This window comes from Canis lupus, chromosome X (genome assembly GCF_048164855.1).
Source record: "Canis lupus baileyi chromosome X, mCanLup2.hap1, whole genome shotgun sequence".
NCBI lineage: Eukaryota > Metazoa > Chordata > Mammalia > Carnivora > Canidae > Canis > Canis lupus.
Window position 1 is genome coordinate 114,828,610 of NC_132876.1, and position 12,639 is coordinate 114,841,248.

The 12,639-nt window shown below is 49.6% G+C and overlaps 1 protein-coding gene across 2 annotated transcripts in view; it reads left to right on the forward strand.

The window, feature by feature from the left end:
* The first annotated feature begins 2,386 nt into the window (after positions 1-2,386).
* GPM6B (glycoprotein M6B) overlaps positions 2,387-12,639 on the forward strand; it is a 159,952-nt gene continuing 149,699 nt past the window's right edge. For both annotated transcript variants that reach the window (XM_072817219.1, XM_072817218.1), the window contains exon 1: positions 2,387-2,640. In XM_072817219.1, the coding sequence (XP_072673320.1) occupies positions 2,637-2,640 (4 nt within the window). In that variant the 5' untranslated portion in view covers positions 2,387-2,636. The remainder of the gene's footprint in view (positions 2,641-12,639) is intronic.

The window sequence follows — 12,639 nt, forward strand, 5'->3', positions numbered from 1 at the left end:
AAAAGTCTCCTGAGGGGTAAAATCATCTTCGGCTGAGAGCCATCAAACTAGATCAACAATTATTTATGTAACTACTCCCCTTTTATTGAATAGGTGTTGCTTCCTTTCTTGGTTTATGTTTGCTCTCCCATCTTGCTCTGAGATAAACATCTTTTTACACTAATTTAGACTAAAACTGTCATTATTTACTTAGGAGACAGTCCCAGAAGTGGGATTATTAGGTCAGAGGCTATGAATATTTTTAAGTCTCTTGATAGATACTGCCAAGTAGCTTTCCAGAAAGGCTCTACCAATTTACTCGCCCACCTGCAAAGTAGTCTTGCTCTTGACATTTTCTTTAAAGATCTTATTTTTAAGTAATCTCTGCACTCAACAGGGGGCTTGAATTTACAACTCCCGAGATTAAGAGTTGCATGCTCTACCCACTGAGCCAGCCAGGCACCCCAAATCTTGCTTTATTTATTGAAAGATTTTAGTTACTTCATATGAGAAAATTTTAAAATTATTTTAAAATAGCATTTCTTCGAGTAATAGTCAAATACACTTATTAGCCATCTTCTGTACCCTGTCTGTAGTAGCCTTGCTAATTTCCCAACTGCTGGGGTTTTTTTCTTCTTAAGGGTGTTAGGGACAATCACTTGTTGAAATAAGTCCATGACATTTCCAAAGTGAGTAAAAAATTCTATTAAAACGTGGCTTTCCTTTGACACTGTGTACACAATTGCTATAACTTGGTTTTTTATCACAGCATCCCATTGTGGCTCGCTCTAATATTTGGACAGCTGTTATTTCTTTTCTTTGGCTAAAAAAAAAAAAAAAAAGAAAAAGAAAAATCCAAGACTTCTAGGGAATGGCAGAAAGTGGACCAGAGGGTTTACTTTCATCTCAGGGCACAAAACCTTAGAATTTTGGGGCCTGGAGAGGCAGATTAAGGTCATAGCTTGCCAAAATGATTTCAGAATGTCATGCCCGAGTCTCATTCTGTCGTTTCCATGTCTCCTAGGAGTCTCCCAAGATGCAGGCACCAACGACACCCAAGGATCTTCTCTCCACCAGGAATGAATTCCTCTCTGCCCTCCCCTACTACTTCCACCTCTGTCTCTGGCCTTTCCAGGCCATCTTGGTTCTTGTCCTCCGCGGCTGGATGCCTGCACCTGCGCAATGACTTTCCTGTAACGAGGATGAGAAGTTAAACCTATGAGCCCCCTGTTTTAGTGCATAAGGATTGGTGAGGACTAACTATTCCCCCTGGGATTGTGGAAATGAGCCAGTGATCTCCTCGGCACAAATCTGTCCTTTTATGCAAAATATTATTAGGTTTTCTAGAGCTCTGCCTCGATAAAAACCTTCCCTAATCCAGTACATTTCAATAGATGAAATGTCTGCTACTGCCAGCCTTTTCTCAATGCGAAAGTTTCTCTCTTTGGGGTTGACCATCCCGTCCGTGTCCTATGGACAGTTATAGTTTAAGTGATTCCACGTATTATCAAAACAACGAATCACAACATAAGCGATGGCAGAGGGGGGAGTGTCAGGCTCAGAAATCTCAGAAATGTCTCAGAAAGTATCTGCCCTAGAAAGATGGCTAAGGGGTGTGTGTGTGTGTGTGTGTCTCAGGGCTTTCCTAGTACCTTTGGAGGCAGGAGAATGATTCTCTAAGGAAGACAGAAGGAATTGCGGCCAGGCCGCTGTTAAGCCTTTAGCTCACTTACAGGCTCACGTGCAAGGCCTGAGCCTGGGAGAAGCGGTGACTGGGGCGAGTCTGCAAAGTCTCCCAGAGCCTGGCCGTTGGGGGGGCGGGAGACTTCTGGGGATCAGATGGCCGATCGCGAGCACCCCAGACTGGAGAGAGCGGTGGGGGCCCCTTCTACATCATCGTCACCCACACGTTAACTCAAGTCGGGGGCGGCGTCCTGGGTGCACATCGGAATCAGCTGGGGAGCTTTTGCGGGCGTGGACGCCTCGGGCCCTGGCGCAACCAGGTTTTCGAAGCTCCCCAGCTGGTTCTAATGTGCAACCAGGGTTGAGCCCCACCGGATTCGGGGGTCACCCCCACCCGGTTCATATGTGAACAAAGGGATCCAGGGCTGTGGATGGGGGCAAAGCCGCTCATCGCCGGCTGTCCCGGGTTCCGTGTCCCGGGCCTCAGTTTCTTCATCCGCACAATGGGTGACGACTAGGACCGCAAAGCCCCCTCCGGCCGCTTAACAGCTCGTTTCTGGAACGCGGATCGGCGCCCCCCAGGCCCCCTCTGTCTCCCACCCCCCACCCCCGGCTGCTCGGGCTCCCGCGCCCCTCGGGGCCCGCTGGGGTGGAGGGGGGTCCCGGCGGAAGGCGCCAGCGGCCCCTGCCGCCCCCGCACGCCCGCTGCCGGGTTCGGGCCCTGGCTGCGGGCGCACAAAGCCCCCGGCGCTGACGTCAGGGCCCCTCTCGGCGGCCGGCCCCCAGTGCAGGCGGAGCCGCGCCGCGCTCCCACCCCGGCCCCGGAGCCCGGAGCCAGCCGCCAGCCGCCAGCCGCCGGCCCAGCAGCGCAGCAGCCCGCCCGGAGCCCGGCCCGCGCACGTGCCCGCCGGCCCCGCAAACTTGTGCCACCGGCCCTGCCCGTCCCCGGGGAGCCCGAGCGCCCGTCTCCAGCCATGGGTAAGCCCGCGCGCCGGCCCCGCCCCGCTCAGGTGGGGCTCCTGGGCCACCCCGGCGGCCGGGGCGCGGCGCAGGTGTCCCGGACGCCCAGGTGCGCGGCCCTGCGCGGCGGTGGGGGCGCCTCCGCCCGGGGCGTGCGGCTCGCGGCAGGGCGGCCGCCGGTCTCCCCGGAGGGGCTGCGGAGAGCGCGGACGGGGCGTCCCGGGCGGCGGGCGCCGGCTCGCTTGGAAGGGTTGGCCGAGGGGAGCCCCTGGCTCGTTTGCCGGGACGCTGTCCCCGTCGCCCGGGCTCTCGGCTCCCGGGCCCGTCCTGTCCCGCCCTGCCGTCGTCCTCCTCTTGCCCTGAAGCCCAAGCCTGGGGTCCGCCGAGAGCTCGTCTGGGAATCGTGACCCTCGGGACCGGGGAGGGGGGAGGGGAGGAGGGACAGGATGGGACGGAGGGTCAGTCCCTCTTCATTGTCCCCTGTTCCCACCATCAAAATGCGGACCCGGGCGCAGGTGGGGGACGGTGTGCCGAGTGGACCCGAGTGCGGGCGGGGGCGGGGGCGGAGGGTCGACTAGTATCGGTGGAAGCCCAGTTCTGGACACCGGAGATCTCCAACCTGGCCCGGGGCGCACGCTGGGCGGCCGTAGGTTTCTTCCCGTCACCTCCTAACACCCCGAAATGCTGCCGTCAGCAACATGTCGTTAAGTGGGGACTCCATCGGGAGGGGAGCTCGGGACCTGCAAAGGTCGGAGAGCTGTGTTGGGGAAGGGGTTTCTCTCCCTGCTCCGTCGTCCTTCTCTAGTGGCAGCCAGACTGCAGCCGCAAGCGCCACAAAAGCCACAGACCGAAGAGCCCCGCCGAAGCATTCGGAATGAGGACCGCCGCGGGTTTAACCCTTGCGGGTTAATGGTCAGGGCTTGGGGATCCCTGCCCGTCCCCCATCCCCATCCGTGGCCTCTTCCCCGTCTGCATCCCTCTGCTACTGAGTGTGCGTGTGCGTGTGCGAGTGAGGGGGCGTAATTTTGTGCCGACTGTAATCTTGGTGAGGGACGGCAGGGAGAGCTGACTTTGAATTTAAAGGGAAGAGCAAAGAATTGTAGAAGGTAAATCTTCTTAAATTCACTCGGTGATCATCATATGAACGGAAACAAGGCCCTTAAATCCAGCAAGAACATTTCTTACCGAAAACCTAGGGGAGAGCTGGGATAAAATCTAGAAAGGGCGGAATGGCGTGACCCGTGACTCTGGTTCCTACTTCTCTTAGTGCCCCCACCTGAGTAGCCACATCACTCAATGCTCCCTTTTACTTATTAAGATTGTGTTTTTAAGTAATCTCTGTACTCAAGGTGGGGCTTGAACTCACAGTCCTGAGATCAAGAATCCCCTGCTCCACCAACTGAGCCAGCCAGGCACCCCATACTGCTCTGCCCCCACCCCCCCCCCCGCCTTTTATAATGCTCCCTTTTGTTTATTTATTTATTTTTTTAATGCTCCCTTTTAAATGAGGTTCATACACAAGAATCCGTTGGCTGCCGCTCAGCCTGGAACTATTTTGGCAATGTTGGGCGCAAAGATGTTGAAGTTACAGAGAAGTGCGGTATTGATGAAAGCATTACCTGATTTTCCTGAAATAAAGTTATTTCTGGTTTATTAACACTAGGTGTTAGCATCTGTACCGTTAGACCTCGAGGGGCCAATTCCCCCACCCCCGGGGCACCTTTTTGAGGATGGCTTTCACAGGTCCCGGGCTGCACCGGGGCCAGGCTTTAGTGTTTCAATAGGTGTGGAGGTTAGACACGGTTCTCATGAAGCCAGTGCCCAAACCAGAGGCCTGTTCTCAAGGAAGTACTTTGTGTCTCGACAATTGTTGGGTCTACACTTCAATTGCCAATTTATGTTAATTTGTGCATACCTCACTGGTTCTGGCAGTATCCTTGGTTTTAGTTTTTAGTTTTTACATACGACAACAAAAAAAAGTGCCCTTCATGCCAAAAGGAAACATACTGATTTCCTTTGGTGGAATCTTAGTAAATACGCCACAAGGCCATGAACTGGCCTTATTTTTCCAGATGTGTTTAATTACCCAACATACCCTTATGAATGTTTTAATTGAAATGATTTAATGCTGGGAAAATTCTCACCATTGGTGCGCTGAGTTGAGACTGTGGTTCTTACGCAAGTCACTTCCTTAACCTGGTATTAGTTCACTTACTGGTAAAAGGGGGTGAGGTTCCTGGAAATAAAAGCCCCCTTTGGACTCCAGTTTTAAGGCCTTCCATATCTTTCAGTTGAAAGGTAAAATACTGAGCAGTAGTGGTGCGTGCAGTTTTATCTTTCAGCGTGCCTTAAAACATGTTCTTGTTGAAGGAGTTGTGGTTTTCAGATGGCTTTGCTGAGATATAATTTACATTCCGCACAGTTTGCACATTTGAGTGTACAAAGCCCGTGATTTTTGGTGTGTTCAGAGTTGTGCCACCACCACCACCACCGCTAACAGTGTCCTGACCCTAAAAAGAAATCCTGTGCCCATTGGATGTCCCTCCCCATCGCACCCCCCTCTCCCCTGGCAACCACTAATCTACTTTCTGTATCTAGGGATTTGCCCATTCTGGACAGTTCCTGCAAATGCGGTGAGCCAATTGATGTTTGAAGTGCGTTTGACTATTCAGTAACTTTGGTTGTTTTGCACAATGGGAAGATGTTGATGTTTTGTTTGTATGCAGTACACCACCTAAGGGAGTGTGTTGAAACTAATTATTTCACTGGCTGAAGAGTTCCACATTGGGCTGTTGTGCGCGTGCACACCCACCCACACCCACCCACACACATTCCCAGCTTTTCTCAGGTTTTATATGTTGGGAATTCATGTTGCCTAACAATTTTTTAAAAAGTAATCTCTGTGTGCAACGGGGCTCAGACTCAGGACCCTGAGATCCAGAGTTCCATGCTCTAGGGGCTGTGCCAGCCAGGCACCCCCAGAATTATTATTCTGTTCCCTCACTCACAGGCCTGAAGACCTTAGCAACTGTGGAATCAATGTAATAACCTCTGATGGAGGCATTTGTGGAATATCCACCCTGCTTGAATGCGGATCATGTATCCAGAGAGAAATGCTTATTTTGTTTCATTTGTTGCCTATAATTTTAAATGAAAATTCCGTGTGAAATGATCGGAGACAGCAAAATAATTATTTTCAACCACTTTGTAGTAAGGAAGTTTTTTATGAGGATTATGAATTTAAACAGTCGTTGCACAAAATAGCATTACAAAAAACCTGGTTCAGAGCAGTTTAACTGGAATGTGCATACAAACCCTCTTTGATTTTGTCTAAAAAAAAAGGGGGGGGGCAGTTTTTAATTCCATGGGCCTGGATGGGACCTGCGTTTCTGCATGTCTGGCAAGCTCCCGGGTGTGGGAGCTGGTGCTGCGGGTCCCCGGGTGAGGAAATTGAGGAAGAGCAGGGCAAGCCAGAGGCCATGTGTCTGCCCCAGAAACTCCACTAACTTGCTCTGTGATCTTAGGTAAATCATTTTGTCTTCTTGATCTCTATTTACTACAGAGTCAAAGGAGCTGATGAAGTTATTTCTTTGGGGGCTTACAGGTCTAAAGGGGTGTAATTTCAAAAAAAGAAAGGAGAAGGTAATGTTATGCTGAAAAAAATATAAGAAAACAGCTCCCTGATTGTTTCAACACTATTTGTTTCCATGAAGCCAGCATCACAGGAGTCATTTGTAGTAGGGCTGAATGCTGGCATCTTGGCATGTCCGCCAACAGGAATATTGGCCTTTCTCCAGGGAGCCTGGTGGAGGAAGCTGTGGTGCTTCCAGCTCTGGCTTTCCCCTCTTCTCCTCAGAGCCGGCGGCTCCAGGGAACCTTTCCTCACCCGGCACAGAGGGCCCAGATCACCTTCGGAGGCAAGACTCAGAAGGAAGCACCCTGAGGAACCATACAGGCATACATTCCCGTTTGGTTCTGGAAGTTCGCTCAGGAATTCAGACGCAATTGCAGACTAAGGAATGGTCTCCTGAGGAATAGCTGGGCAGGAAGTATTTCCAGAATGTGCCAGCCTCCCTCCCTGTGAGCGTCAAGATCTTACATTGAGCCCACCCTCAGGTCTTGGAGAGAGTTCCCTTTTAAGTCTCTGGATGTGCACTGAAATTTCAAATGACCCTCCTAGTCCAATAGCACAGGGTTATGTTTGTGACAGACAGGAAATAATTAGTGTATTTTTTGCTCCAGCAAAAGCATTGCCCAAACCACTTGACCCCTGCAAGGGTTTCCTAGAGATGATCCTGAGCCCCTGAGCCCTGGCACAAGCAGTTAGATGGTTGATTGCGAATGCCAAAGTGGTAAATCATCAGACGTGCCACATAGGTGTCTTAAAACATTCTATTTAACTTTAGACATTAATTTGCCAATATTTCTTTGTAGAGTCCAGGCCTTTGCTTTCATTGTGAGCCGTGGTTGGGATTCCTTGACGTCTCGCTTGCCCATCGATCACAGCCCAGGTTCATTGGCTTCTGATTTCCAGTTTCAGATTCTTCTAAAGTAGACTGAGAGCTTAAGGGCATCGAGAACCAGTCTGTGTGCAGAATGCTCTTATGTCCTCTACCCCGCACCCCTTAAGCCTTTACAATTGTCCTGTCCCTAGTTTTAGGCAACTATTTTTCCAAGTGACTCATTTTTAAGACTTGCCAAGGCCATGAGCTTGGGTTCCAAAGAAATAAAAGCTCTTTCTTTTGCACACGTTTTATTAGTCTGTGTGGTATGGAATTACATTTCATAATTATAGTAAGAAATACATAAATAGGTTTGGGAGCAAACACAACCGACTCTTAGGTACACGGTTCAGCTGGCGGCAGAAGGAGTCTATAGATGTCCTGCAGAATTGCCTCGAAGCCGAGTTCTGTGGACAGTGGTCAATACGGTTTACAAAAGGAGTAACTGGGCGGGTCCATGGGGTCAAGGCTAAGAGGACAGTTGCTACTGTATTTTCAAGCCAGTGTCATCCGTGTAATAACTTGAACGTTTTTCTGGTTACTGTTAGTTGACTGGTAAGTGTTTTTAATATGCCTTCTTTTCTGTTCAAATTCCTCAAGAGCAAAGATCATTTTATCCATGATTATATCCCAGTGTTCATTCAGATGATAGGCATATCGTCGGTGCTCCACAAATATCTGTTGAAAGGATGAGGGTTTTCTTGTATAAAATGTACTTTATTAAGGTCTATCCACATCATGAATGTATATAGGTCACAAAGTATGTACAATTATATGCATGTGTTGCAGAACTGAATAAACCACACCAAGTTAAACAGGGCAAATGACATTAATTATTGTTCTTTAATAATACCAACACTCCCAGCCCAGATTTTCACGGAATAACCGAATTCAGAGCTTGAAGATGCTGCAGAAGTAATTTGATTGCCCTAGGCAGACCGACACAAAGCCAATTTAAAGAGCAGTTTGAATGTTGTGTCATTACCTCCTTTGCCTTTAGCTTTTTCCTTTGGATGTCTTAAAATATTTTCCTGTCCTTGGTGAAAAGTGCTTCCCTCGTGGCAGATTTTTGAAGATCGGGGCAGCAGGGAGAGAAGCACTGTTGCGGCCGGATGCATCAGCGCCCCAGGACTAGAAGGTCACGCCGTCGAGTGTTTCCATTGCTTCCCGCAGTTGGCTGGACCGGGCGCCCACTGCCACTGGGCCACCAGCACTGGCCGAGCCCCGGGCGGGCAGGGGGACACACGGCCAGGCAGCCACCGACCGCGGGCTTTGGAGGCTGGTCAGGCAAGCCCGGGCCGGGCAGAGTCTAGACACAAAAAAATCAGCAAAACTGCCTTCTGTCCCGGGCACCTGGCCAGTCGGTAGAGCGTGTGGCCCTCGATCCCGGGGTTGTGAGTTCTAGTCCTACCCCACCTTAGGTGCAGAGATGACTTGGAAACACTAAAAAATGGGGCAGCCTGGGTGGCTCAGCGGTTTGGTGCCGCCTTCGGCCCAGGGCAGGATCCTGGAGACCCGGGATCGAGTCCCACATTGGGCTCCCTGCATGGAGCCTGCTTCTCTCTCTCTCTCTCTCTCTCATGAATAAATAAATTAAAAAAAAAAATAAACCCCCAAACTGAATTCCGTCCTCAAATCAGCACAGCCCTCTGGGAGAGACAGATGAACAATCATAATAGAAGTAAGTACAGCTCCTGTAGAGTAATTTCCTCTGTCCAAGGAAAATGAGGTTGGGGGGGTGTTGGGTGTTGGTATTTCAGAGTGGGGTTCCCTTGATTGGGGACTTGAAGGATGAGCAGGAAGAAGGGGCTGGTGTACAGATGTGCCCCTGGGTACAGGTGTGGGAGTGGGAGGAGGCGGGGCCAAGGAGGTGGGCGTGGCCTGAGCGTGGGTCGGGGAGGCCCACAGGAGGCCCAGGGCCCAGGTAAGAGCCAGGAAGAACTTCATGTCACCCTCTCGGTTGGAGAGGATTACCAGGGGGGTTTCAAGCAGGGAAGTGACAGTTGGAAGTGACAATCAGAGGAGATGAAAAAAAACATTGAGCGAGAGAATCATTAGTGTCTAATTGTAAAATCCCAAAAGGAAGTCTACCAGGAGTTCTGAGAAGGGTGAGATCCTGTAGCTTATGGGAAGCTTCTGGTGGAGAGTTGGATTTGAGGTGTTTTTGAGAAGAGTGGAAAGGCTTAGGGTTCCGTGGAAGAGAGGTAGGAGTGAGCATAGTTACTGGTGGAATCCAGAAGAAACCGGCTTGGCCTGGGCAGAGAGTGGGGGTGGGGAACAGTAGGATTTTAATGTCTAGAAGTAAAAACCGCTTACTTGGTTAGAAAACAAAATCTGCCAAAGGAAAAAGCACTTAAAGCTGATCTTTTAAATTTTTATTCTTAATGGCTCTGTGTAACCCTGTGTGTTTGAGCTCGGTCTGACAAGACGGAAAGGATGTGGAGTTAGAGTTACTGTTTGGCATTCGGTTGCCTGTTTGTTTTCTGTAAGACTGTTACATTCTACTTTCTTGATTTTTTTTTTTTTTTAACACTAACACAGCGAGAGGGAGCACAAGCAGGGGTAGCGAGAGGGAGAGGGAGAAGCAGAACCCCTGCTCAGCAGGGAGCTGGCCGTGGGGCTCAATCCCAAGACTCTGGGATCAGGACCTGAGCTGAAAGGCAGACACTTAACCGACTGAGCCACCCAGGTGCCCCTCTACTGTCTTCTTTGAACAGCTGGAGACAGATACTGAAATAAAAGAAGTCTCCTTTCCTTCCCTTTCTTTTTTTCTTTTATTAGAGATTTCATTTTTTTATTTTTTAGATTTTATTCATTTATTCATGAGAGACAGAGGCAGAGACACAGGCAGAGGGAGAAGCGGGCTCCATGTGGAGCCCGATGTGGGACTCGATCCTGGGTCTTCAGGATCACACCCTGGGCCGAAGGCAGGAGCCAAACCACAGAGCCACTGGGGCTGCCCATTATTAGAGATTTTAAAGTGATCTCTATAACCAACGTGGGGCCTGGAACTCACAACTCTGACGTCAAGCGTCCTATGCTCTACCAACTGAGCCAGCGAGGCACCCCTCCTTCCCTCTCAGGTGTACTCTTCGAGCGAGTTTTCTCAGCCTCAGCCCTGTTGACATTTGGGGGCTGGATCATTCCTTGTCGTGAAGGGCTGTTCGGTGCATCATAGGATATTTAGGAGCATCCCTGGTGTCCCCCCGCGACGTGCTAGTAACGCTCTCCTTCTTGTGACAACCAGAAATGTCTCCAGATGTGGCCAAATAACCATCAGTGAGGGGCAGAACCACCCATGTTGAGAACCCCTGCTCGAGAATACGAGGGATCGAAACCTCTTGTGCTTCACAGTATTCTGAAATCTCAGTAGGGCGTCATTGAGGACTTAGCTCACAGTACCTTTGCTGAACAGGAAGATCTCTGGTTGAAAGGATGCTTGATCTTTCTAGCTGAAGGAAGGTTTTGTCTTGGTTTTTGTTTTTGTTTTTAGCCTTTTTTCCACATCATCAGAGACTCTGGAGATAAAATGGGGACCCTTGCAGACCGCCTGGTTCACTCTTTCCTGGGAGTAAAATGGTAACTAAACCATCTCATAAATGAGACCAAACGCCCCTGAGAATAGAGAGTGCCCGGTTCCTTGGTAATTTGCTCCGCTGTTCAGCGCACTGTAGCTCTGAAAGGCCTGAAATCTATAGGAAATTGGTCTTGCTTATTAAAATCGCTTTCATCATCTTTTGAGCTCTTCATTAAGTAGAGAGACATCAAGGATCCAGTCCCATTTTTTTAATATCCTTAATTACCCTGATGGCCTTTCCATATTTAGAATTCATCTCCTTAGCTATAATCAAATCTACCCAGATTAAGCCTTGAAGGCAACCTTCCCGCACGTTCTGTCCTGTGCCGTCCTGTCCTTAAGGTCTGTAGCCATGACTTTCATGACCTTTTTCCGTGTGTCTGAGACATGCAGGTATTGGTTGCACAGGGAGGGACCGATTTGCCCTTGTGGCCCACGCAGCTCCTTCCCCACAGCCGCAGATTGCCCTGCACCCCCCTCCCTCCGTGTCCCCCCTGCTCCCCAACCCCGCCGGAGACCCTCACTTGGTCTGTTCGGAGAGGTTTGTTGATTGATTGATTGATCGATTGATTGATTGTTCAGAGAGCTTTGAGCACACTCGGAAACTAGTTCCAGGGTAAAAAGCACAAGAACGTCGGAAGGGACGGTTAGAAGGGGCCTAGGAAACTGGCTGTTCTGGATGTGCATCGGGTGCCTCTGTTAGGTTTAGGAACGTGAGGTTTCACAACCCCCTGAAAAGAATGTTCAACCGGGGGGCTCTGTAACGGCAGCTTGGATTCAGGCATCTGCTCTTCACACAAGGAGCAAAGGATGGAGAGATGTAATTAGCCAAGACATTCAAACCCTTAAGAGAACTTTATTTGATGCAGCACTTTATTTTATATTTTCCTTTTAGTTTTCTCATGTGGCATATTCTGACAGTTTCCATGGTAAACGAAACAGAATTCAGAACGTTAAGGAGATGGATTTCCATTTCATGAATTATTACCGTTTTTGCAAAGCCAGTGTCCTGGATTACCAAAAACCGGTTTGAGCTCTGTTATATAATGGTATCGTCACGAATACTTTTAGATGTTTTGTAAGAGGCACGGGTATCATAAAAATCGTTTAAGAATTTGCTATTGAGGGATCCCTGGGTGGTGCAGTGGTTTGGCGCCTGCCTTTGGCCCAGGGCGCGATCCTGGAGACCCGGGATCGAATCCCACATCGGGCTCCCGGTGCATGGAGCCTGCTTCTCCCTCTGCCTGTGTCTCTGCCTCTCTCTCTCTCTCTCTGACTATCATGAATAAATAAAAATTAAAAAAAAATTTGCTATTGAAGTATAACAAGTGCACAAAAAGCAAGCAAACCGCAAGCATACAGCTTGGTAAATTTTAACCAACCTAACCGGCATGTAGATGAAGCAGCGGAACATAACCAGCGCTGCAGAAACCACCCCCCCACCCCACAAGCTCCCTTTGAGGCACCCCGACCAAGGGTAATCACTCCTAATTTCTGCCAACATAGTTTTGCCTGTTTTTCCACTTTATATAAATGGAACCATACAGGATAAACCCTTAGGTCTGGCAGCTTTTGATCACCATTAATAACATGATTTTAAAACTCGAGGATGTTTTCTGTCTGAGAAATAGGCCTCCGTCTAAATCACTAGGGGTAAAAGCACTTATTAAATGCCTTCGTATGTAGAGGTGTGCTAGGGAGTCCATAAACCGCTGGTTCCTCCCCTCTGTTTTATTTATTTTTATTTTTTTAAGTTTTATTTATTTATTCATGAGACACACACACAGAGAAAGAGAGAGAGAGAGAGAGGCAGAGACACAGGCAGAGGGAGAAGCAGGCCCAATGCAGGGAGCCTGATGCGGGACTCGATCCCGGGACCCCAGGATCACGCCCTGAGCCGAAGGCAGATGCTCAATCAGTGAGCCACCCCGGCGTCCC